Source organism: Rhyacophila brunnea, unplaced genomic scaffold (assembly GCF_057557595.1).
Source record: "Rhyacophila brunnea isolate RB1 unplaced genomic scaffold, BYU_Rbru_1.0 scaffold_3, whole genome shotgun sequence".
NCBI lineage: Eukaryota > Metazoa > Arthropoda > Insecta > Trichoptera > Rhyacophilidae > Rhyacophila > Rhyacophila brunnea.
In genome coordinates this window covers 924,574-947,800 of record NW_028232965.1, presented here as the reverse complement: position 1 = coordinate 947,800, position 23,227 = coordinate 924,574, and the positions used below count along the sequence as shown (strand labels likewise).

The following is a 23,227-nucleotide window of genomic DNA, read 5'->3' as shown; positions in this document are numbered from 1 at the left end:
CGCATAGGGATAGTTAACAGTCCAAAATGTCTATGTGGAAATGCCAATGAAGACCTCAATCACGTTATTTGGCAATGTCCACTCTATGACATACAAAGAAAAGAGCTAGTTCCAAGGTTGATAAAGAAGGGGTATCAGTTGCCTCTGGATATCGAGTTGTTTTTGACCGAGCCCAATATTGAGGTCTTTTTTATTATAAAATTGTTCCTTACCAAATGTTCTATTGATGTTTAAATATTATTATTGTTATTATTTATCTTACTGTAATCTATTGAAAAAATCTGTTATAAACATGTATATAATGTAACAGCTGAATAAGCCTCCATTGAGGCTTCATGGCTTTTAATAAAAAAAAAATGGCAATATTTTACAGAAAACTTGTTGTTATTGAGAGCAGGCAAAGAATTGGGTACATATTATCCTAGTGTGCATAAAGTACCTATTTATTACCTGAACAAACTACAAAAATACATAGGTAAGCATTAAAAAAAATATGAAACCACAAAAATATAATAGGTAGGTATCATAGTAAATTAGTATTCATCAATAGGAATTCGGAGCATAAATCGATTCAATTACGTCAACGCCGTTTTTGTATCGTGTCATTTGAATTATTTTTGAAGTTACAAGTTTATCTGACAGGCGGCAGCACTCTCGTGTCGCGCGAATGGTGTCCGTTTTGAAATATCCGTCGCTCTGTTCATTTTGACACTGTGTTCGGACACTTTTCTGTTACTAATTCACTAAATCACTGGAACAGTCAGTACAGGCCTTTAGTGAGTCGTCGAAGGGGTTTTACCTGACATTTGGAAATTACACTATTGAACGGAAGTTCAACAATATTTAACAGTTACACTAAATTTAAATCATCTCCAAAATTAACATCTATTAATGTCATTGGTGTATAATATTATGTAGATATTACCTACCTAATTCAGTACCGTTACAATGATGAAATATTTTAATTAATATGACGTCTTCTACTGATAATTGACAGGTAAACAAAAATAAGGTATTTTATTCGATATATATACATAATGTGTCAATTTATTTGATTTGGGCACCTACATTAAAAATGATGTTTTGTCCGTTCGAATGGATCGATCCAACATGACGTTATCAATCACTTGGATTTCAATAGGTTTTACATTGAAAATAATTGAACATACATAATTTTGAAAACTGACACAGAGAAAATATATTGTAACCAATAGAAAAAATCTTTTTGAAAAAAGTAAGTAAGACAGGTATCGCGCCCACGCACACTGACCACAATGCTAAAGGAGTCATACTTAATTACGACAAATTTTAATATATTTTCTCAGAAGTGTTTTCAAAATTATATGTTCAATAATTAGAATGGTACATTCTTAAATCTTTTGAATTATTCGTTGAATAAAAGAAATAGTTAAATACATACATTGTATGCAATTACAATGTATGTAATTAGTCGTTCTTTCTAATCGCGACAACAAACTGTAATAAATACAACGAGGTAGATTATTACAAAGATCAATGATAGCTAATAATATTAAATTATCAATAATAACTATTTACAATACGATGCGTATAATCTAAAACGATACCAAGAAACTAATCTGGACGTGTTATTTACAGAGTAGAATCATTTAAATGGATGCCTACGCCCCGCCCCATACATTGGCACAGGACACCATTATAGTAAATTACGATCAAAATTTACTTTCAATTCGAATATGTACTTAATTGATGTATGTATATGTTACACCGAATGTGCGAAATTGACTATTACATGAAATGGGCAAAATTTTGGCTAATTCATGTAATAGTCAAGCCTGTTACCTTATTCATGAATTAGGTAATTTTTCTGCTGAGTACATGAATTCGCCACGGTATGGAATTCTTAAACTGTCAACATGACAGAAGAAAAAGTAAATTTAATACGGATGGTTTTATTAGTTAGGTATAATTGGACATAATATAATATTATTATTATTAGGTTAGGTTAGGTTTTGTAATTCTGAATTAAATTATTCAACTGAATGTCCATTTTGAGGTTAGCTATCAAGTGTCAACAAACTATCACAAACATTCAATCGACCATTGCACAATTGATACCCAAGCACGAATCAAATCGCGAAAATACTTTTCAATAAAATTCTTCCGTTATCATATTATAGTTCTAGAATTTTTTTGCGCATAGTAAATGGATATGAACGTCATTCAAATCAATGACATTTGACACATTTGTTTAGTTGCAAAAAACACCACGGAGCGCGATCATCTATTTTGACCATAGATAATATAAATGTACATTTTGACCAATCCATGAGCATTATTGATACATTTAGTTTAGTTGCAAAAAATACCACCGTAGCGCTACTATCTAATTTGTCCAAGACATAAAGTAGGCAGAAAAATTACTGCCGATTTCACGCACTCTCCAGATATTTTGTCTAATTCATGAATAAGGCAACGGGCTTGCATTTTTCATGATTTAGGCAAAATTTTGCCCATTTCATGTAATATTCAATTTCGCACATTCGGCGTAACATATATAAAAATAACCGTATTTATATATAAGTACAATAGTTTATAGGTATAATTTTCTTTAGTTTAATTTAATAGTCATTCTCTTAAGTTCTGAGGGGCAACGCAACGCACAGAATCGATAGAAATTCAGTCAGTTTGTTGAAGCCTAGCAGAGGATTGACCTAGTTCTAGGCTGATGATAATAAAACCAAAAGTTACTTTTCTTTTTTCTCAAATTATAAAAAATGCCTACAAACCAACATTTAAAAAAAATAGATAATTTATTATTAATAAACAAAGGGTGAAGAATAATTTATTGTTTCTCAACTAATACTTAAAAGTCATACCAAGAACTAAAAAAACAACGTAATTACGAAACTTGGTACGTAGGTACATCAAATTTACTTTATTGTTAAGTAATATTCGGTACTAAAGGACATGTTGATTTCCATGCAAATCTGGTGAAAATTTGTGATATTCTATCCTTTTATTAGAGGTTTTAATCAGTTTTTGGTGTCGACAAAATGGCCGATTTATCGCCATATACCTTACTAAGTATCTTGAAAACTTTGTAGCTATTCAAAAATGTTATATCTGGCAAAAAAGACGTTAATGTGGGAACGCTGTTCTCACTACTCGCTACCGAAACAAGTTTCCAACAGCATATCCGCATGAAAATTCGGCTACTTCATCTATGTGGGATTACGTATACTCCTGTATTATAATTAAAACGCTACGACGTAGCACGAAAATGCTACGTAGGTGTAGATGTCCAATATATTTAACACTGTGCTACGAGTATATCTACCATGTCGTTGATATCGCCCGGAGCTTTGTAGTAATGAACGTTACATTGTATAATACAGTTAGTAATGCAACATTGATTACTTACTTATATTTTTAATTACACATAAGACAAACATTAAGCGTAATTATGTAAAACAGTGGTCTCCAAACTCAATAAGGACGTGAGCTACTTTCAGAAATTGAAACTGTCTGGTGCCTTCTTTATATTTTTTTTAATCATCATCCTTACATAATATTATTACATTACTTAAAATAAATTAGGACATCGGACTTCCAATAAAACATAAAATGCGTACATACCTACTTTAATTATTTATTTATAAACAAAATAATAATTGAAAAATGTCTTGCAATAAGACAGTGTGAGTAAAAGTAAAAATAAGTAATTAGTGAAAAGAATGGCATTCATTTTCCTCCACAAGTGTTTCAATTCTCGGTGAGTACCTTGTCACTCCCATCCGAATGCAATTATCAATATGTACATCTGCGAGTCTGTTTCTATATTTACTTTTAACCACCGTTGGTTGGAAAACGTTGATTCACATAAGTAGGTAGAACAAAACAATACCTTCATTTTGAGCGCAATTCGAACTAAATTTTCTGTTAGGACGAAATGCCGTACAGATTCTATAGTTCAGGCAACTTGTTAAACATTTCATTGAGAAAATATGATAAAAATATCCTACGCGAGCTACCGAAAATGCCGCTGCGAGCTACCGGTAGTTCGCGAGCGACCGTTTGGCGATCACTGATGTAAACAATCTTCAGATCATGCCTTTAAAAGAACAATTTAACAACGCACGGCAATGATAAGTAATTTTTGTCATTTATCGCCCATGAAACGATTTCGTCATTGGTGGAAAACTGCAGGAGCATATTATTTAATTGACAGGTCATATTGTGGTTACTGCATATTATATCGTGCAGGAATACTGAGAGTGAAACGGAAACAATGCGCAATATTGATTCATTCACCGCACTGCCTGCAGTTCGTGAAAGATAGAACGCGGGAGCATTTAAAGTAATCGATGCGAAACTGCTTTGTTTTTAGCAAATGCTCATGGGGTTTGTAATCCCGGGTTACCGAATCTTAGAATTAGCTTATAATAGCTATTAAGCTATGCTTATAAGATTACTTTACTGTGTAGTGGTAAGGTGTGGGCACATTGTCAGGTACTCCAACCATTAATACAATAAATACTCTCGAGTCGATGGCCTATATCAGGGTTGACGAACCTTTTTACATGCGCGTGCCAAAATTTCCCAAATAATATTTTTCGACTGCCTGGCGTGCCAAGCTGTTTTACATGGTGAAAAAAAAAGTTTTTTAAGTTTTAAAGAATTATTCTGTTAAAAAACTTAAAAAATTACAATTGAGTTCTTATATTCTATCTTCCACCCTATTTCTATCCGAAGGCATATCTTTTATTCTTTGATTTTTCCCCCTTGATTTCAAAATCTCAAAATGATCGTGGAAGTATTTAAACCGCTCTTCTTTCATATTATATTCTGTATCACTCAACGTTTTTCCATTTTACAACGTTGTTCTTAGGTCGTATTCTTATTTGTCCGGTGGTTGTTTGTCCGGTACAAATCTTGCAATCGATTTTTAACTAACTTCCCGACTAGTTAGACATTTGAAACTTTTAGAATATATCAGAACACGATGCCAATGCATGTTTTAATACTTTTAGCCATCTTTAAGTAGAATTGAATTCATTTTTAGTTAATTCTGTTTTGCATGAAAAGTCATTTCGATACCATTATTGGTTGCTAGGGGGTCCTAGCAACTAAATTATTAAATAATCTATACGTGCGTTACTATGGAAATCAATATGGAATGACATTTCATTTTTCAGTATTTTTATCAAGTACATATTTTTTGATCGTTTAAGCTAGTCAAGTCAAGTTTATATGATTCAAAAGAAAATTTAAAAACGTTGTATATAAAAAGTTCTTTTTATCTTGTAATTATTTAGAGATTAGGTACGTTTGAAACAAAATAACAAGCAGTTATTATATTTGAATGACTGCCGATAATTAATTTCATAAGGTTTAATGATTGAATACTTTTAATTTTAATTCCCCGATCCTAAGGTCCGACCTATGCAATCGTATATTTACATTAAACGTAATGATAAAACATTAGCCTGCTAATTTTTTAAACAATGCGAATTTATGCATGGATTTTGTCGTTTCCGTTTGCCCATCGATTGGTAAACATAATATTATGAAAAACAGAAGAAAATACGCACTGCTATGTCGTCATTATTTTTAAATATTATATAAGTAAGTACTTAAGTATATACCTAATTATTTGTAAAACTTAAAAAATATATTTTTCAAATATATATAAAATAGTATTTCTTTCTCTTAAAAATGAAACCTTCGCGTGCCATAGGTTCGCCATCCCTGGCCTATATTATTACCAACAACAACAAAAAATTCTGTTTCACCTATAATATATAACATTAAGGTATGAGGATAGTAGATAGCGTCATTTTAATTAGCAAGAGTAAAACAGTAGCTATCCAAAAATAAAAGTATTAGTAAGTACACACCTTTATACGGTTAAATGAATTAACACTAACACACGAAATATTTGGCTCTCGTTAGAGTATTATAATATGACTTATACATAATTTACATTAACTTATCTACACAATCACGCGGTATGGAACGTAGTATGCTAATTATCAACAAAAGACAAAAAATAAGACACACAAAAATAAGAAATATTTCAAAAGCCACAGACGCTCTAATCCATGCTCAAAGACTTAAATGGAAATGGGCGGGTCATGTAGCGCGACTATAAGATGAGAGATGGACAAAAATAATTACTTCATGGAACGGCCCAAAAGGGAAACGCTATAGAGGAAGACCCCATGCGAGATGGCAAGACGACATTATAAAGACAGTGGGCCCAAATTGGCTACAAATAGCCAAAAAGTCCAGTGGGACTCTTTGAAGGAGGCCTTCACCCGAAGAGGGGTTCTTACAAACCAAACAAACTAATTACATATCACTGTTTAATTTATAAACATTATCTAATAGTATTATATACAAAATAAAAAATCTTAATATATATATGTATTACACAAAAATTTAAAAAAAAAAATAATAATACTTAATTAATATTATATAAACTAGAAAATAAGTAGATAATACAATCATAGATAGATATATATACATAATATATATATTCATAGGTTATATATATATTCATTGTCATTTACTTTTGTTTGTAAGAAATAAAAAGGCTTTTTTATTTTATTTATTTATCTACACAATTTACATCGAACAATCATATTGCCAGGTCGATAGAAAGATTAAGGTGTTATTAAACATGTAGTCTTAAATAAAAAGTAGTAGAATACAATAAAATAAAAATTATAATGTATTTTTTTAGTATTTGTGTAACAATATCTTTCTAGGTCCTAGGTGGACGACACGGATTCTGTCAGTTATATTATGTTGTACAAGCATTAACTTATTCAAATATCATGAACACACTCTGTCTGATAATAAACCGTGGTTCATACTCACATAATACACTACAACCTGTGTTTTAAACCAGGGTGGGCGAACCTTTTTATGTACGCGTGCCAAAATTTCCCAAATATTATTTTTCAACTCTCTGACGTGCCGAGCATTTTTTCACGAGGAAAAAATAGTTAAAAAAAATTCTATTAAAAAGATGATGATGTTCTAGATACCACTCAGACAGAACATAGCAGACATAATGTAGCATTATCACTTTTTTCAATTACGCCATACATTTCGGTCCACTAATTTTGAAACTGTCTGCCAGAATTACTACTACTAGCTTCACCAAGTTTTTGTTTCTCATTTGGTGCTGTTATTTTTTTGTGGGTAGAAATGACAGTATTTGTTAATGGATTAATTAGTTTGGTTCTCATTGCACAAATTGACACGAGAATTGCTCCGATCAGATGAGGCATTCTCTCGCTACAGTGGTCTCAAGTATTGTAAATCGATCAAAATTAGAGGTTCGCGGCGTGGAATCCCCACCGCCTGATTAGGTAAGTGTGATAATATTATATGTGACGCATAAAGTCTAAAGACCGATCTATCCATATATATATTTAAATTCAACGTAATGCTTCTTCTTGAAGAGTATTTGCTTGCTATTTTTATACAATGCGATCTGTCGTTTATAATTATTATAGGTATTTTTTCTCTTCAAACGCGTGCCATGCAAAGTCATCTCGCGTGCCACCAGTGGCACGCGTGCCATAGGTTCGCCACCCCTGTTTTAAACGGTTATAAATAAGAAATATAAACCACTAATGTCGGTCCTAGTGACCCTTAATTAAGTACACGAGTTATCTTAAATTAATCTAAGCCCATTAGGCTCTCGATATAAAAAAAAACAAAATATGAAATTAGAAAAAAAACTTAATCTAGAATTCGTTAAATATACATATATTAAATTGTGTAATAACCACAAAACTATCGTCTTACATGAGATTGCAAGATGCAAATATCAGTGGCGTGCGGTTCATAGATGCTGTAAACGCGGAGCAATCCCAGAAAAAATGATAATAATATACAAGTAGGCCTATAGCGTCGTGGGTCCCAGGTTCGAATCATGGGTCTGGCAAGTACACATATTGTTTCTCAATTTGTGTATGAATCAGAGTATGGACCTAATAGGTTGAGCAAGTGGCTGACATCCATTTCTCGTAAAAAAATAATCTGTTAATACAAACCTCCACTCTGTAGAGGCCCATATGATCATATTAAGATTGGACATGGTCGAAAGAGAAAGAAAAGAAAGCCATTTATTGTGCTGTTATGTGGTATTTTTGAGTTAACTTTATTTTGTCCAAATTTTATAATATTATTTCAATATCACGTGGATACATAATTTTGGAATATAGCTATCAGGCACCATACTCCTTCATCGGCCGGCCACCAAGATTCAATTAATTAGAAATCCCTAAGTAGATAATATGTAGCAAACAGTAGTTATTACTATAATATGTATTTTTTATACATACGTAGGTAATTTAATAAATTGTAATAGAATAACCTTAATAAGTATTATATTGCATTTGATTGCAAGATGTAAATATGTACCACATCAATAATTATTATCACTAACTACATAAAGTTGAAAAGTCATAAAATTATAAATGATTCATTTTTCTAGAAATTACAATATATTATTAATTACGTAATTTCCACATTGTGAAAAAATCCAGTGCGAAAATTGCAAGTCATGTATAATTTGAGTTTGGTGTAGTAGTACGTCATATTATTCTTACTATAATCAGCTATAATAGCACTTGTTATAATATCATTACGTAGGTATATAGACTAGTCATATGATATTTTTGTATTATATCACTTGGTGGCGATTCCACACTGTGGTTCTAGTGTGGCTGAGTTGGTAATCTTAGAAATAGAATTCCAATTCGGACAATGGATTAAATTGCTAGAAATGTCCTGAGCATAACTGGAGGGAAAATTTTCAATTGATACTCATACAAGATACCTACTCATTAGTGTTGAAGAGAATGTAGACATGTATACTATTTTATTAATATACATATCTTGACATTCAAGGCTTTTCTCGGTTAGGTGGAATCAGAAGAAAACAAAGCCATCCGTTTCATTCTCCCAATCTCGGAATCGGGGTATAAAAAAGTAATTCCATAATTGAAAATTCTGTCAGGGATTGGAATCCCTAGTACAGGGTTTCCCAAACTTTTTCTGCAATGGAACACTTCGCAAACCCGGAAATTTTAACGGAACACTTAGTTTATTTTGTAGGTTATTTAATACAGCATTCCCCAACTTGTCATTCAAGGAAAGATCAATGGGAAGCGTAGCAGAGGACGGCGCCGCATTTCGTGGCTTAAGAACCTCCGTGATTGGTACGAGTGCAGCTCCATCGAACTGTTCCGGGTAGCAGACGACAAAGATAAGATCGCGTTGATGGTGGCCGACCTCCGCTAGGGGATGGCACAATAAGAAGAAGAAACCGTTCTGCAAATTTTGGCAACTGTCGTTAAACTGACAAGATTTGTCAGCCGGTTAGTTAAAGACAATATACCCCATCTTTTTCATGCGCACGGTGTGAGAAAAGATGGTCCTCCGTCTGTACCTAGATCATGGCCCCCACATTCGAAAGCGAACCCCCAGGCTAGGGTCTTTGGCGGGAACCTATTTATCGCTAAGGTTAAATACAATATGACGATCTACAGTTGCATATTCCAAATGGTGTTCGAACTAAAATTAAGGGTATTTTTAGCGATTTTTGTATTTTTAATACACCCACTTTTATGTTGACTTGCACAATTATGGACATGTCAAATATCGACAATAATCAAAAATTGTAAGTATTGCAAAATCATATATTATTAAATGTTAGCATATTTGAAGTGAAACGACATTTTTTTACTATTAGTGCATGTTTGTAATGTGTGTTTATCTCACTTGGCTGATCGATCTCTAACGCCGGACCCCAGGCTAGAGGCCTGTTAGCCCCCAGGGAGCCACGACCTATCTAGATACTTGACGTCATAAACATCAGTGGAGATTGATCATCACTCGTCTTTCAATATGAAGTAGATTCTTTAATTATTTTAGTTTTACTTATTTTACTTATACTTAATAGAAGATCTTTAAATGTGTTGCAGTATATAAAACCTTTCCAAATGGTCGCGGAACACTTATTTAGGTTCGGCGGAACACTGGTGTTCCGAGGAACATAGTTTGGGAAACCCTGCCCTAGTACATGCATAATGCCCACGATAAGATAACCGTATGTTTTATTATTTTCCTGAAACGAATTCGTAATTACAAATTAAACCCGGCGCAGGTAGGTATTCTTTTATGTTTTATCTACATGTGATGAACCGGTAAATCACAATGTTTCGTGACGAAATTAAAAATGGTGACAGATTAATAAATTATTAAAACAAGTTGAAAACTTCCGGCCATCCGATTGCGGTTATTATAAAACACACTGCGACATTTTTAGCCGCCATTGCCGAATTGACAAAATAAAAAGACGATCCAATTAATTGCACAACAACTTTCTTCCATCCGAGGCATTTATGTAATATAATAAACACCACGAGTCGTAAATATTCCGTTTTTATATTTTTTTTCACAATTCCGCAAAAGGATTTCAATACAACCATTATTACACAATGAAATATTTGAATAAACATAACCGTATAAAAAAAATCGAAATGAAAAGTGAAATCCGATTGAGGTCGAGATTTGCCAAATATTTGTCTACTTATAGAAAGGAAAGAAATTATAAATTCAAATCGACTATTATGTGATGCCAAAATATGTCCGCGGTTATTCTTCGCCAAAAGTTCACGGGGAAATGTCACTTAAAAAAAATAGGCTTGTATTGAGTGCAAAAAAAAAATAAACCATTGGGGTGGTGTTTGGAGAGAGAAAAATGAGGTCACATCGCGTGGAAAATATAAAGTAGGACAAGGTGGGACACTCTTTTTCTTTCAACACGTGCTTTATTTTGAAACACGAAAGCAATACTGGCGAATAAATAATGTAATTAACACCCAATTTGTTGAATTATCAACTCAAGTAGCCAGGCCTATTCCCATATAGGTATAACTACAAATATGTAACAATATAGAAAACATTATTGTATCGCATTATATAATATTTCTTTCCCGCAAATTAATGTATTTCTCTCCAGCTGTTTATCAAAAAATATTATTATTTTACCATGATCTCGGCAATACAACTTAATGTGAACCTTGACCACATCTAGTACACATTTTTACTTCCTTCAGTTATCCCACATAATATGTTTTCCCTCTCTTGTGGATTATCTTTTAACATTCCAACGGAGTTGACAGACTTTTACATGTGATAAAACACCATTCAACGTAAAACACGTACAATTCATGGCAGTAACTTCCACGCCATGTGATAGAAGAGACCCTCCCTGTTTCAACCTCCTCTCACATTTTTATTTCACTCTTAAAATGCTGATCCGGATTTCAATAAGAGGCTGGTGAGAGTTATATTGGTAATTATATTAAAAATAAGCATAGTACGTATCAGTAGCGAAGGGTGACTTTTGGAAAGAGGTAAGCTGTGGAGATCAGAGAAATAGAGCACATTGCCAGATATATTTACGGAAAATAAGAAGATAATATGACTATGTACTACTGATGAATAGGTACACACTAATGAAAACGACACACTAAATCGATGAAATTTCAATAGCTCACTGTCGATATAAAATTGAGTGATATCTTTAAATTATGTATTTTCCTAACATTTATCCACGTAACGTACGCCCAAAATTTGTCATCGGTGACTAATTTACAATTTCACCCGTAAAACTAGACATTTTAAAATATTTATACTGATAAACAAGCACATCCATCGTATGAAAAACAAATTAATTTAAAAATGAATACAATATACAATATATAATAAAAGTAGTAAAATCTTGTTTATTTTTATAATTAAGTTTTTTTTCATTGTTGTATTAAGTAGTACATTTTTGGCTATTTAAAAGGTGTATGTATTTAATGAAATATAGGGGGGAGGCGCCACGATTAGATTTTTTAAATAGGAGGCGTAGTAACATGAAGTTTGGAAACCACTGTGTTAATGTATTTAAAAAAAAAAACATCGACTAAAAAATAAAAATGTGTAAACCGAGCTTCAAAATAAAATTGTGACAACACTGATATTAGATTCGATACAGATAAATATACATATAAAATACAATAAAACTATAAATTATTTTAAAATATTTTTGCTACAGAAGAGAAAACTAATAAACTAAATTTGAATGATAAACATACCGATAAAATAATAGGATGGGACCCTTTAACGAATTCAAGTTTCAAGTTCAAGTTAATTGTAAGTTTATCTTTGACTTAAAAAATATATCTTTCTTTTTAATGGTTTTAGATACGTTTAGATTACGATTAGATGGCCACAATGGTCGAGAGGCATACGCGTCAGCTTATAATGTCATGGGTCCCGGGTTCGAATCGTGGGTCTGGCAAAAATACACATAATATCATTCAATTTGTGTATGTAGGTTGAGTAAGTGGCTAACATATATTTCTCGTAAAAACAAAAATCTGTTAATACAAACCTCTAGTCTGTTGAGGCCCATATGATCTTATTAGAATCGGACATGACGAAAAGAATAAAATGTTCATTAAAATTCTTTAAATGTAAACTATCAATAAAACATCTCAAATTGCAAGCGTCGTATTTTTCCGCTGGGTGCCTCTCGTAGGCTCATTTGCTTTAGGGAATGGGACAACTGGACACCAGGACAATTGGACGCCGCACAGTCGTAGACACGTATACAGAACGTAAACGAGGAATTTTAATCAGTATCTATCTAATACTTAGTAGTTTTAAATCATTTTACTCTTAACATAATGTTTTTTTTATTGCGGATTGAGAATTACCATTCCTAAGGCTTTATATAAAATAAAAAGCTCTTTTTTCGTTGGAACTTAAACATATGCACGATTACATCATTATTTACGTGTGCATATTTAAATTCTCACCAACTATTAAATCATAATATAATAATTTAAATATAAATAATAATATTAAATTTTTTTAAGTACCTATAAGTACCTAACGTCTATTTCATTTCGAATTGCGTGGCGTCCAGTTGTCCCGGCGCCAAATTGTCCTAGACCCTTCGCTTTAATACTTATGTCACTTTATTTAAAACACCGAATCTATACAATATTCCCTTTCGTGATAATAGGGCGGGGGCACAGATCGTCTTTAGGATCGTCGATTAGGCGCATCGATGATAAATCTAATATTCGACATGCATATTATTATTGGGAATTCGGTAAAAAATATACAAAACATTTTAATGTTGTTAAACCACATCTATAATATATTATATCGTGATCATATTGAAAATAATGTTATAAATTGTGTAAAAAAAATAGTAAGGTAGGTATATTTGTTTTATCACAGAGAGCTTTTTAATTGTGCACAGGTGTTGACAATATTATTGTATAATATGTAGGTTCATATTATCTAACTTCTAGTTATTTATTATCTATCAAATAATTATTATGACGATAGAAACGTCAGTTGACACTACACAAGTACTGGATGCCTACCTTGTATAATTGTATTACTATTATTGAGCAAAAACTCGGTTACAGCATCCTTGAACGGAAAGCCCGTGGCCCTTTCGAAAAGGTCGCCCAATGACACAGTAAATCCACGGTTAAAGCTATTACTATTTGTATGGTAATTGAATAACACGAATGGATTTCATTTTCAAATGCTGTCACTTTCATGGCTCATGTCGGCTGTGTTTTAATATGGTTGTGATAGGGTAATAGTGTGTCAAACGGATACTCTAGTGGGTTTTTATGATATATTTAATTCAAACAAAATGATGGATCAAATTATTTTACTTCATTTTGTAGCACAATAATTAGTGCATAGAATTCAGACGAAAAAACCTCTTAAGAAAATTAAGGAAAAACTATACTACGGTCGAAGTGTCCGTCTGCCGCAGGTGTGGGACAAATGGACATGTATGAAATGTATGAACAATTATGAAATTTCACTCAAGAATTCTCACAAATAAAATAAGCATCGTCACCCTTAATATCGCAATAATAAAATTTTGAAACCATTTAATGCATGTAACCCATTAAACCCATTCATCACCCGGCTAGTAAATATTTGCATTCCGTAGCACAAGAAATAATTTTGCAAATGAAAGTATCGGAATATTGTTTTTGTTTCACTGCTTCTATAGTTTTGTCCTATTTTCTTCACTCCAGTTACATTTATCCGTTGTTCTAAGTCGGTTTCTTACCATTACTATGTAATAAAATAATTGAAAATAGTAATTAATATATCTGCCCGTTTGCCTCCAAGCAACGAGTCCGTATCCCCCGTATAAGTAATCAAAACAAAAATAGTCGGAAATTAAAGATATCTCCATAAGCATCGAAGTGTATGACAGAATACTGAAATAACGTGTTTACATTTAATATCATGTAAAAACTCGATAAACCTTACGAAAAAAGTTTTGTTGCATATGATATACAACAGAAATATTATAACATCATATTTCCACATACCTATTCTGTGCACCACATGCGTTTGAAAAATCAGAATACACAGGGATTGCAACGGATTTAACAGGTGTATTCATAATTTATACCCCAAGACGTCCGTCCGCACGTCATACCCAAGGGGGAAAAAAGATTAAAATGTGTATTGAACAGGTCATTATCATATATCTTCGCTATCTATATGAGGCAATCATGGGTGGAAATCATAGGAGGGGAAAATACAATGCTGATCTCTACAATATTGGGATACTGCTAGCGTTAAGTCATGTACTCGACAGACACTACTATGAACCAACATAAAAATTATGTTTAGTTGGGCGTAGAAGAGGTGAACCAAAAATTTTTGAATATTGATATTATGTGGGATAGAATTATTCGAGTTATCACTGTTATATTATTATGGTGGTTAAAATTCTCGAGAAGTCTGACAATTACTACTATTAACAGCTGATGACGAAATCGTCAATCCAAACTGCGAATTAACCACTAACCACTAAAACAAAGGTAAATTTACTGATTATTTTAAACCATCGTCGACAACGAATGAAATCATTCTTCAAGTGTGACAGACCCCTAACTGTGCAAATCTATAATTTGAAATAACTGTAAACAATAAGGAAATATACGCGTCATTGATTTTTCACGTAATCATTCTCTTTTCCAGAAGATGAAATAAATTCAGTTATTTTACGCTGATTGAATAAAATCTACCGTTTTGGTCATGAGCATAGTACAAAATATCAAGCGTGCAATAAATTAGCACAGATGTAAAGAAAAATAAAAAATATTATGATATGGAAGAATGGGGGAACTTACCGCTTTTGTTGTCCATAAGGTCTCGGTAGCCATCGTAAATCCCGGTTATCAGGTGTGCCATTGTGCCAACTATGCCTTAAATCCTGAGGACCAAAGAAAAAAAGAGTTAAATGCTGCTATTAACACAATTAATTTGAGCACATTGTTTTTGTCTTATTACAAAAAACAAAGAAATAGCACACAATAATTGACATAATTACAGTACGAGTAATACCGACAATCGCTATGAATGAAAGAAAATATAAGTACCACTTTGGACACATTCCGTAAAATGCATCAATATCGAGAAATATTCTAACGTAAAGGTATTTTTCCAACATTCGTTAATTTTTTCACATTGTTATGGTTTTACAACAGGTTGATAATAAATTTGAATATAAAAAATCTCAATTCTCAAAAACTATAACATTTTTAAATTTACGAAAAACCTCGTACCTATATCGTATAATTTGGATTAGGGATTGCAATACCGGTATTCCAGTATTTATCAATACTGAAATACCGGTTTTAAAAATCCATAATACCGAAACTTTCGGTATTAAGAAACCACCCTCGTTTACGTTTTTGACAATGAATTTAATGTTATTTCTTCATTAGTATGTACTGTATTTCCTATTCGATTGAGTGTATAAGTTATGTGCTGATAAAATGCACAATATTGACTCAATACAACATAGGTGAAATAACAATAAAACACAATTCATTAAATATACTAATTTATAAAATTGTCTCGATAAATTAACATACTGATATTATTTCGAAATAAAAAACATCCCTGACAAATGTTCAATTATTCTACAAAGCTTTTCCTGCAGCCGCGCTTATTTACACTTAATGAGCGAGCCTTTTTGAGGACTTTAGTTGAAATTATCAATATATTCAAATTATTTGTAAAAATCACCAATTCTACAATATTGTCATTAATACATATTTTTAAATGTCACCATAATAAATGTAGGTAGGTAGGTTTTTTCTATAAAATAATGTTTTCAAGGAGATTGTAATAGGTATATTTACTGATAAGTAGGTGCGTATGTTTTAACGAATACCGGTATTAATACCCGAAAAAACGGTATTGATATTTTCAATCGGTATTGCAATCCCTAATATGGATTACATATTTTTAACCACCGGGAAAATCTGTCAAGTCTTTGTAAACATTGTATTATAAAAAACAAACAGTACTACATATTGTGTTTTATTTAAATTAATACCAAGGAAATTATTTATGTCACATAATGTTCCCTATATTGAAATGTAAGTAAAACCCTGTATGTATACAGTGGAGGAAAGACTTAAAGAAATGTATCTCATGCTGCGTTTATGTATTTCGACATTTGCACAAATTCCACTGGTGCATACAGCTTCTGACGTGAGCCGGCACTCACCATAAAACGAGGTTGACTTTTTAATATATAATAATCAGGGAACTCAGAAATAATATATATTTTTTAAATTAATCTTTCTTTTCTGTGATAATAATAGATAATAACATAAAAGTTGAAAGTTACTCGTACCATAAATTGAGGTACCTACCTATATCTAGTGGATACAGTAAAAATGTATATTTAGATAGGATATCGTTTACCAAGGGCGTATCGAAAATTGAAACATGTAGACAAAGAGGGTAAAAAGTAATTGTTTTAGAGTGTGGCGGGACACGAGCGTCGCGTTCGAAACAGCTGTTGCCAGGATGCGTGCTCCGCGATTGTTTAGGCAGGGTGGCGGCGAGTTATTGTCTTCCGCGATGGGAGTCAGTTCCGTCATGACACCCCCCCCAGTGGCGTGCCAACACGCCCGACCCCACCCGCATTCGCCAGAGACGCCACATAAAATATTATCTATACCCGCATTCTGAGGGTGCGGGAATCTCCTTTGGCTTGCATAACTCAAAAATGTAATTAACTTTTTGGGTTTCCCTAGTTTCCAATATAAATGTTTACCACGAAAAAATCAGAATTCAGATCTATAAAACGGTATTGAGACCTGTTTATCCGCTTTCCCCATAATATACATCCGTTATACAAAAGCCATTTTCGGGCGTGTGGAGATCGGGCATTATGTCACAACGACAGATATACGAAGAATTTTAGGAATCCTATATTGTACAGGACACGTGTTAGGACACTTATGTTGCAGTGGTTGGAAGATGTAACGAATAATGCGCGTTCAATTGGTGTAACAAACTGGATAATGAGTGTGGAGGAGATATCGGAATGACGAAGAATTCTTAAAGAAGCGAAGCCACACTACGGGCTGTATCGCCATGAATGAATCGATGTATTAAAAAAACTGCAATATTTAGAAAATAACATGCATCTGTGATAAATCACGAATTATTAGGCACTAATTATTATACCAACGTATCAAATTTAATAAAACGTGTATGTAGGTATACCTACCAACATAATAGATAATTTATATATTATTATAAAGTTTTTTAAACATGAAAAATTATATCGTAAAAACTTAGACTTATATTACGACGCTAAAAAATGTAAAGGTTATAAGTTATAAACTTATAACTAATGACTACGTCTAAATAATTCATGAAAGAAGTAACTATTATTGATAAAAAATCGGTCGAAAATTTCGACAAATCTACGGAAAAGAAAAAATATGTTTGTTTGACTTAAAATAAAGCGCTAGACAAGAGGTAAAAACCATAATTAATAAATAATTGCCTATAAAATCAATATACATTCCAAAATTGATATCAGCTTATAAAACAAGCACAAAATAAATTGAGTACAAACCGTAGCACCTACTTACAGTCGAGTAGATAATAGATATTGAATACGCCAAATAGGTATACGTGTACATATACTGTTGCCAACATTTTGACTTATACTATAGATCAATATACTTTTTATATTAAAGTGGGCCGGTACTCTTTGAATTGATTGTTATAAAAAAACTATGCAATTTAATAGAATTATTAAATTATTATACACATTTGAGAAGTAATCAGGAGTATCAGGACCATACTTTGGGTACAAATACACATTGAAAAAACGTAATAAGTACAATTTTCCAACGCAGGACAATTCGAGCCCGCAACCCACGGCTCCAGAAGCACATATTCAGCTATCTATCCGTCGCTCGTGCAACGCTATTTTATTGTGCACGTAAAAAAACATTAAATAATAGGTATACAAATAATAATACACGCAAAACGTTTTGAACGAATCGTGCAAATATTAATTACACTATTAACTATATGTATTTGTTCTACTATCGAATTATTAAATAATAAAGCAAATTTTGCTCTAACACTTCCGTTTTCCCAGGCATAATAAGCATACTGTGTATCAGATTAGACAGGCAAAGCACATGTTATGCAATTATAAACGGTTTGTAGAGATCTGATAATATACTCGTACATATGTTTTTAGTGCGAACAATATTGATATCCTGTTAATTCAACATCCTACTGCAGAATGGAAGGGTTTACTATCGATCTGGTCTTATACGATCAGTGTGAAATAACTGCACAATACGCACAGGCGGATAAATGCAGTATGATATCTTAACACAATCACTGCTGACCTTTTAATTACCACATTTTAATAACACGTTAATTATATCTAATGGCCAACTGCTCCAAACGCGCCAGTCGCGGTGATAGCACTAAATGAGTTTACTAATTTAGCGAAAAAAACATTTAAAAAAACTAGGGAAGCTGCATCAACCCACGTAACAGCCTCCGGTTCGACCTAGTGTATGTATGGTGATATAAATTAATCAATTTTAATAACTACTTATTACGGTCCACACGGAAGAACGTCGTCAGTCGTCACCAACTCGATGAAGAACGCCACGGGCCTCGCAATACGTTAAGTTAGACTGATGGTAAAGATATAATTAAGACATCTAAAAATAATTACGATCTATTACAGCGAGCAGTAGCGAAGGGTGGAGGTAGGCTGTTAAGATCCGCCATAAATAGTGCACATTAAAAATATATTATTACTTACATATTTTTGGTTCATTTTTTTATTCATTAAGCCCTGCCTAAACTAAAATATAATAAAAATATTAAAATATATCTATAAAATATCAAAAGTTATGTATGATTTAATTGCATAATTTAAAATATTTTGCAGACAGATGGATATTTTTTGACTAGTATTTATTATGGTTTGGTTTCGCAGGAATTGAATTTTAAAAACTAACCAACACCATCGAAAATAAATACGTATGACTAACAAAGTTTAATAGTTTTTAGTGTGCACGATTTATGGCGGATCTTAACAGACTACCTCTACCCGTCGCCACTGACAGCGAAGGACAATAACATTATATGTAAGTATAGATTTAATTTCACTATATTCAATATTAATAGTCGAGGCCGGATAAACTCCTGAAATTTGTTTGAGCCTCTTCCACTACATTTTGAATTGTGACGCCATCAAGCGAGTGAAATAATATTTATATTCTTTACCAATCGACTGACTATGTCATAGATCTTCTGGAGGCGATCTTAGTAGCAATTTTTCGGCATAAATAAGTGTTTAAGCACTCCAGCGTCTTTTCTGAGACGTCGCGACGCATAGTTTTCATTTCGAAATTGCCGGCGCGTCGAAGTACGTACCTACCCACTAACAAATGAGATGCAAATTTTATGAGACGCTCCATGGAAACAGGGAAATGTCTCCATTTAGTTGTAAATTTGTATTTTATGTATATACAAAAAAACGAAATATATTAATCAGTATCATTGACAGCCATGAAAGGCAGATTTTTCACATAGGGGTGAACTGGTGTCGCGTGAAATTTGGAGACTCGTTAATGCAGTTAATATTGATATTGGAAAGTTTACAGTAGGTACACAATAAAATCATGACTAACCGTTTTTTATTCACTAACACTGGCCTTTAAACAGCTGATCCGATGGTTTTGTGACATTCTGAATGTGACTAATAACTTTTAATATGTATACCCTACATATTTAACCCACCCCATTAGGTAAGTGAAGGTTCGGAATAAACTTGAGGTTATATGGATATTATCACGACTTGCATTGCCTACTGAGTTTTTTAACCGGTTTCGTGTATCAAATAAATGATAAGTTGTTCTCCAATGTTGACATAACCTGCAATTTTATGCGCCGATTGTCACTGCAATGCATGTGTTCAGCTATATAGCTTCGCAAATCGACATATTATTATCCCACTTGCGTGAATCAATTAGCAAGATAATAAAGTCAAAACAGATTTGGGAAAAACCTCAAAATAAACATAAAGTACTTATTTAAAAGAATCTAGAAAAAAATTGGGCCAAGCGAGACTTGAACACATGTCTTTCACTTTACGGGTAAGTGCTCTCACCTCTAAGCTATCATCGGTCCGTCAAAGATTAATTTATTTTTTATAACTACGTTACAGACTTCAAATTCCAGCAATCAATCGTAATGCAATCTGTTTTGTGATATATTAAGGTAAATTGAATTACTAACTCAATCGTAACAAACATCCGGCGCTATTTTTTTATATTCTTGTTCAGTGAATAATAATACTTCAGTTATAATGTAGTTAGAAGAATATGAAAATTACTGAGGTTTTTCAAAAGTATGTTTTTTGTAGAGTAAAGAATCTAATATAATTAAACCTTATGTAGATTGAGTAGGTATTGAATAAAAAATACAATAAAACATAAGTCAATTTAACCCACTCGATAGACTTCGTTAAATCAATATTTTTTACTAATGTTGTTACGATCATTCTAGATTCAATCGTTGCGCAAATTCTACTGGGCATCGTTTTACAATCTGACTGATTCGTAACATAATAATATCTTGTCTACAAAATTCTGACTAAACATTTCCGCCGTCAGATATCTTGATCATCCATCAAACAAAAAATGACACATATACTTCAAATTAATTGAATATTATCTAATGATTTCCAGCAAATTAATAAGCAATGGAAAGTTGTGTCGGATAATCGTCTGCGGCGAGCGATCCAACGAAAGTGAAGCAAATCTGTTCAACGGAATCATAATATGTTACCGGTAATAAGCAATGACTCATGATGATTAAGATTGATTAAAGTAATCGACATAAGATAACCAATTAATCTACTTATTTAACTTACAATCTTACAATACTATATTATTACATGACGTCGTGTTATAAGTCACAGGTGGCCGATTTTAAATTCCACTGTAATGTAAATGTACCTACCATTAGCCGTAGATCATGTTGTGAATAAACGATATACTTATGTTAATTAAACCATTATATTATTAACCTATCATTAACCTATTAGAAATTCACACGATTCAATGTAAATTAATGAATCAGATAATACTATTGAATAGCATTAATTTTAAATAATGTGACTTGCTTTAATTATAATCTTATGCATTTATTAATGCAAGGATTGACAAAAAATAATATTACATACGAGGGTTGTCCGAGAATTAAAGACCTTTATTAACCCACGGTGGCCGCGCGGCTTAAGCGTTGGACTATAACGCCGTGGGGCCCAGGTTCGAATCCTGGGTCTGACAGTGACAAGTGCACATATTGTTTTTCAATTTGTGTGTGAGTCAGAGTATGGACCTAATAGGTTGAGCAAGTGGCTGACATCCATTTCTCATAAAAACAAAATCTGTCAATACAAACCTCCACTCTTTGGAGGCCTATATGATCATATTAGGATCGGACATAGTCGAAAGAAAGAAGATTAAATATTTTCGGCAACGCGGATGTTATTTCTCAAAAGATGACAGCACTGGCGTGTAGCGTAGGTAGACTACCCTCTCCAGAACCAGTGGCGGGCCGGCTCGGTAGCTGCTTCAGTATGACGGTATATAACGGGGACTACGTCGAAACATAGTGCGGATATGTACCTAAAATTTCGTATGTTTTTTTTATAAAAATAAAATTTTCCTGATTTTTTAAATAATAAAGACATTTAATTCTTGGACAACCCTCATATAGGTATAATTTTATGTTCATACATACTCACTGTAACCTTTCTACTTCTAGTTACTTTCCAATAGTTGGCAAGAAGCTCCGAGTCGTGATTTCAATTTGAAGGGGAGCGGAGTGGTTAATGATAATCAACTTTTCACAAGGTCATATTCCCGACAAACATATTTATTTTTATATTAAAGTTAATTATAGACAGATGGTTATGAGAAATGTTAAATATTCCATCTAGCCTTAAAACAGTAAAAATAGCGTGGATTACGTTTTCAAAATAAATCTACATTCAAGTTTAATTATTATTCACCATCGAGTCGGGCGAACCATCACTACATAATCAAGAAGGCATTGTTGGTGCTTTTTGTCAAACCTTAGTTATCTAAAACTCGTTGAAAATGTTGTATCAAATAAATATTGGTCAAGTCTCCAAAACATTCACACCGTCTGACATACTTTGATGAAGCATTATTGCGTTAAAACTAGATAATAATATGTAGATTCATTTTAAGTTTATCAGTATTGTAAGTAGGCACATTTAATTCTACAAAATATATCAGCTATTTCTGCTTAAATACATCATTATGAAGGCTATAATATTATATATTAATTTAGAAATTCTGCATAATTTCTTTTACCATACGTTTAGGAATAGTGGACATTGCCGCCACTACAGCCTTCGAATGCGAGTTTGAATACTGCAGCTGAATCAATTGCACGTAATGTTTTGTCAATGAATTGACCATACAACAATTCGTCCTTCAAATGGCTTATTAATGAAAATAAGCTCCAGTATATGGAGGAAAATTCTTATTTCAGGTACCTGCATTAATACTTTTTATAAAGTAATTATTAGAGAAATTAACATTTCAGTACTTCTGTAAGAAATAACTATTTTGCATTGTATAATATCGCCAAATATACAACATCTCGAAACAAATTTGATGCAATAAAAAACATTTATTAAAATAATACAATGAATATAACGCAATAAGTGTCATAACTCATAACACTCATAATAATACAGCTACAGATTACGTGCGCAATC

General features: G+C 32.6%; 1 protein-coding gene across 2 annotated transcripts in view; it reads right to left on the bottom strand.

The window, feature by feature from the left end:
* Positions 1–23,227, bottom strand: part of LOC147067724 (very long chain fatty acid elongase 7-like) — a 198,936-nt gene that overhangs the window by 67,339 nt on the left and 108,370 nt on the right. For both annotated transcript variants that reach the window (XM_085952867.1, XM_085952869.1), the window contains exon 2: positions 15,249–15,331. In XM_085952867.1, coding sequence (XP_085808993.1) covers positions 15,249–15,309 — 61 coding nt within the window. In that variant the 5' untranslated portion in view covers positions 15,310–15,331. The remainder of the gene's footprint in view (positions 1–15,248; positions 15,332–23,227) is intronic.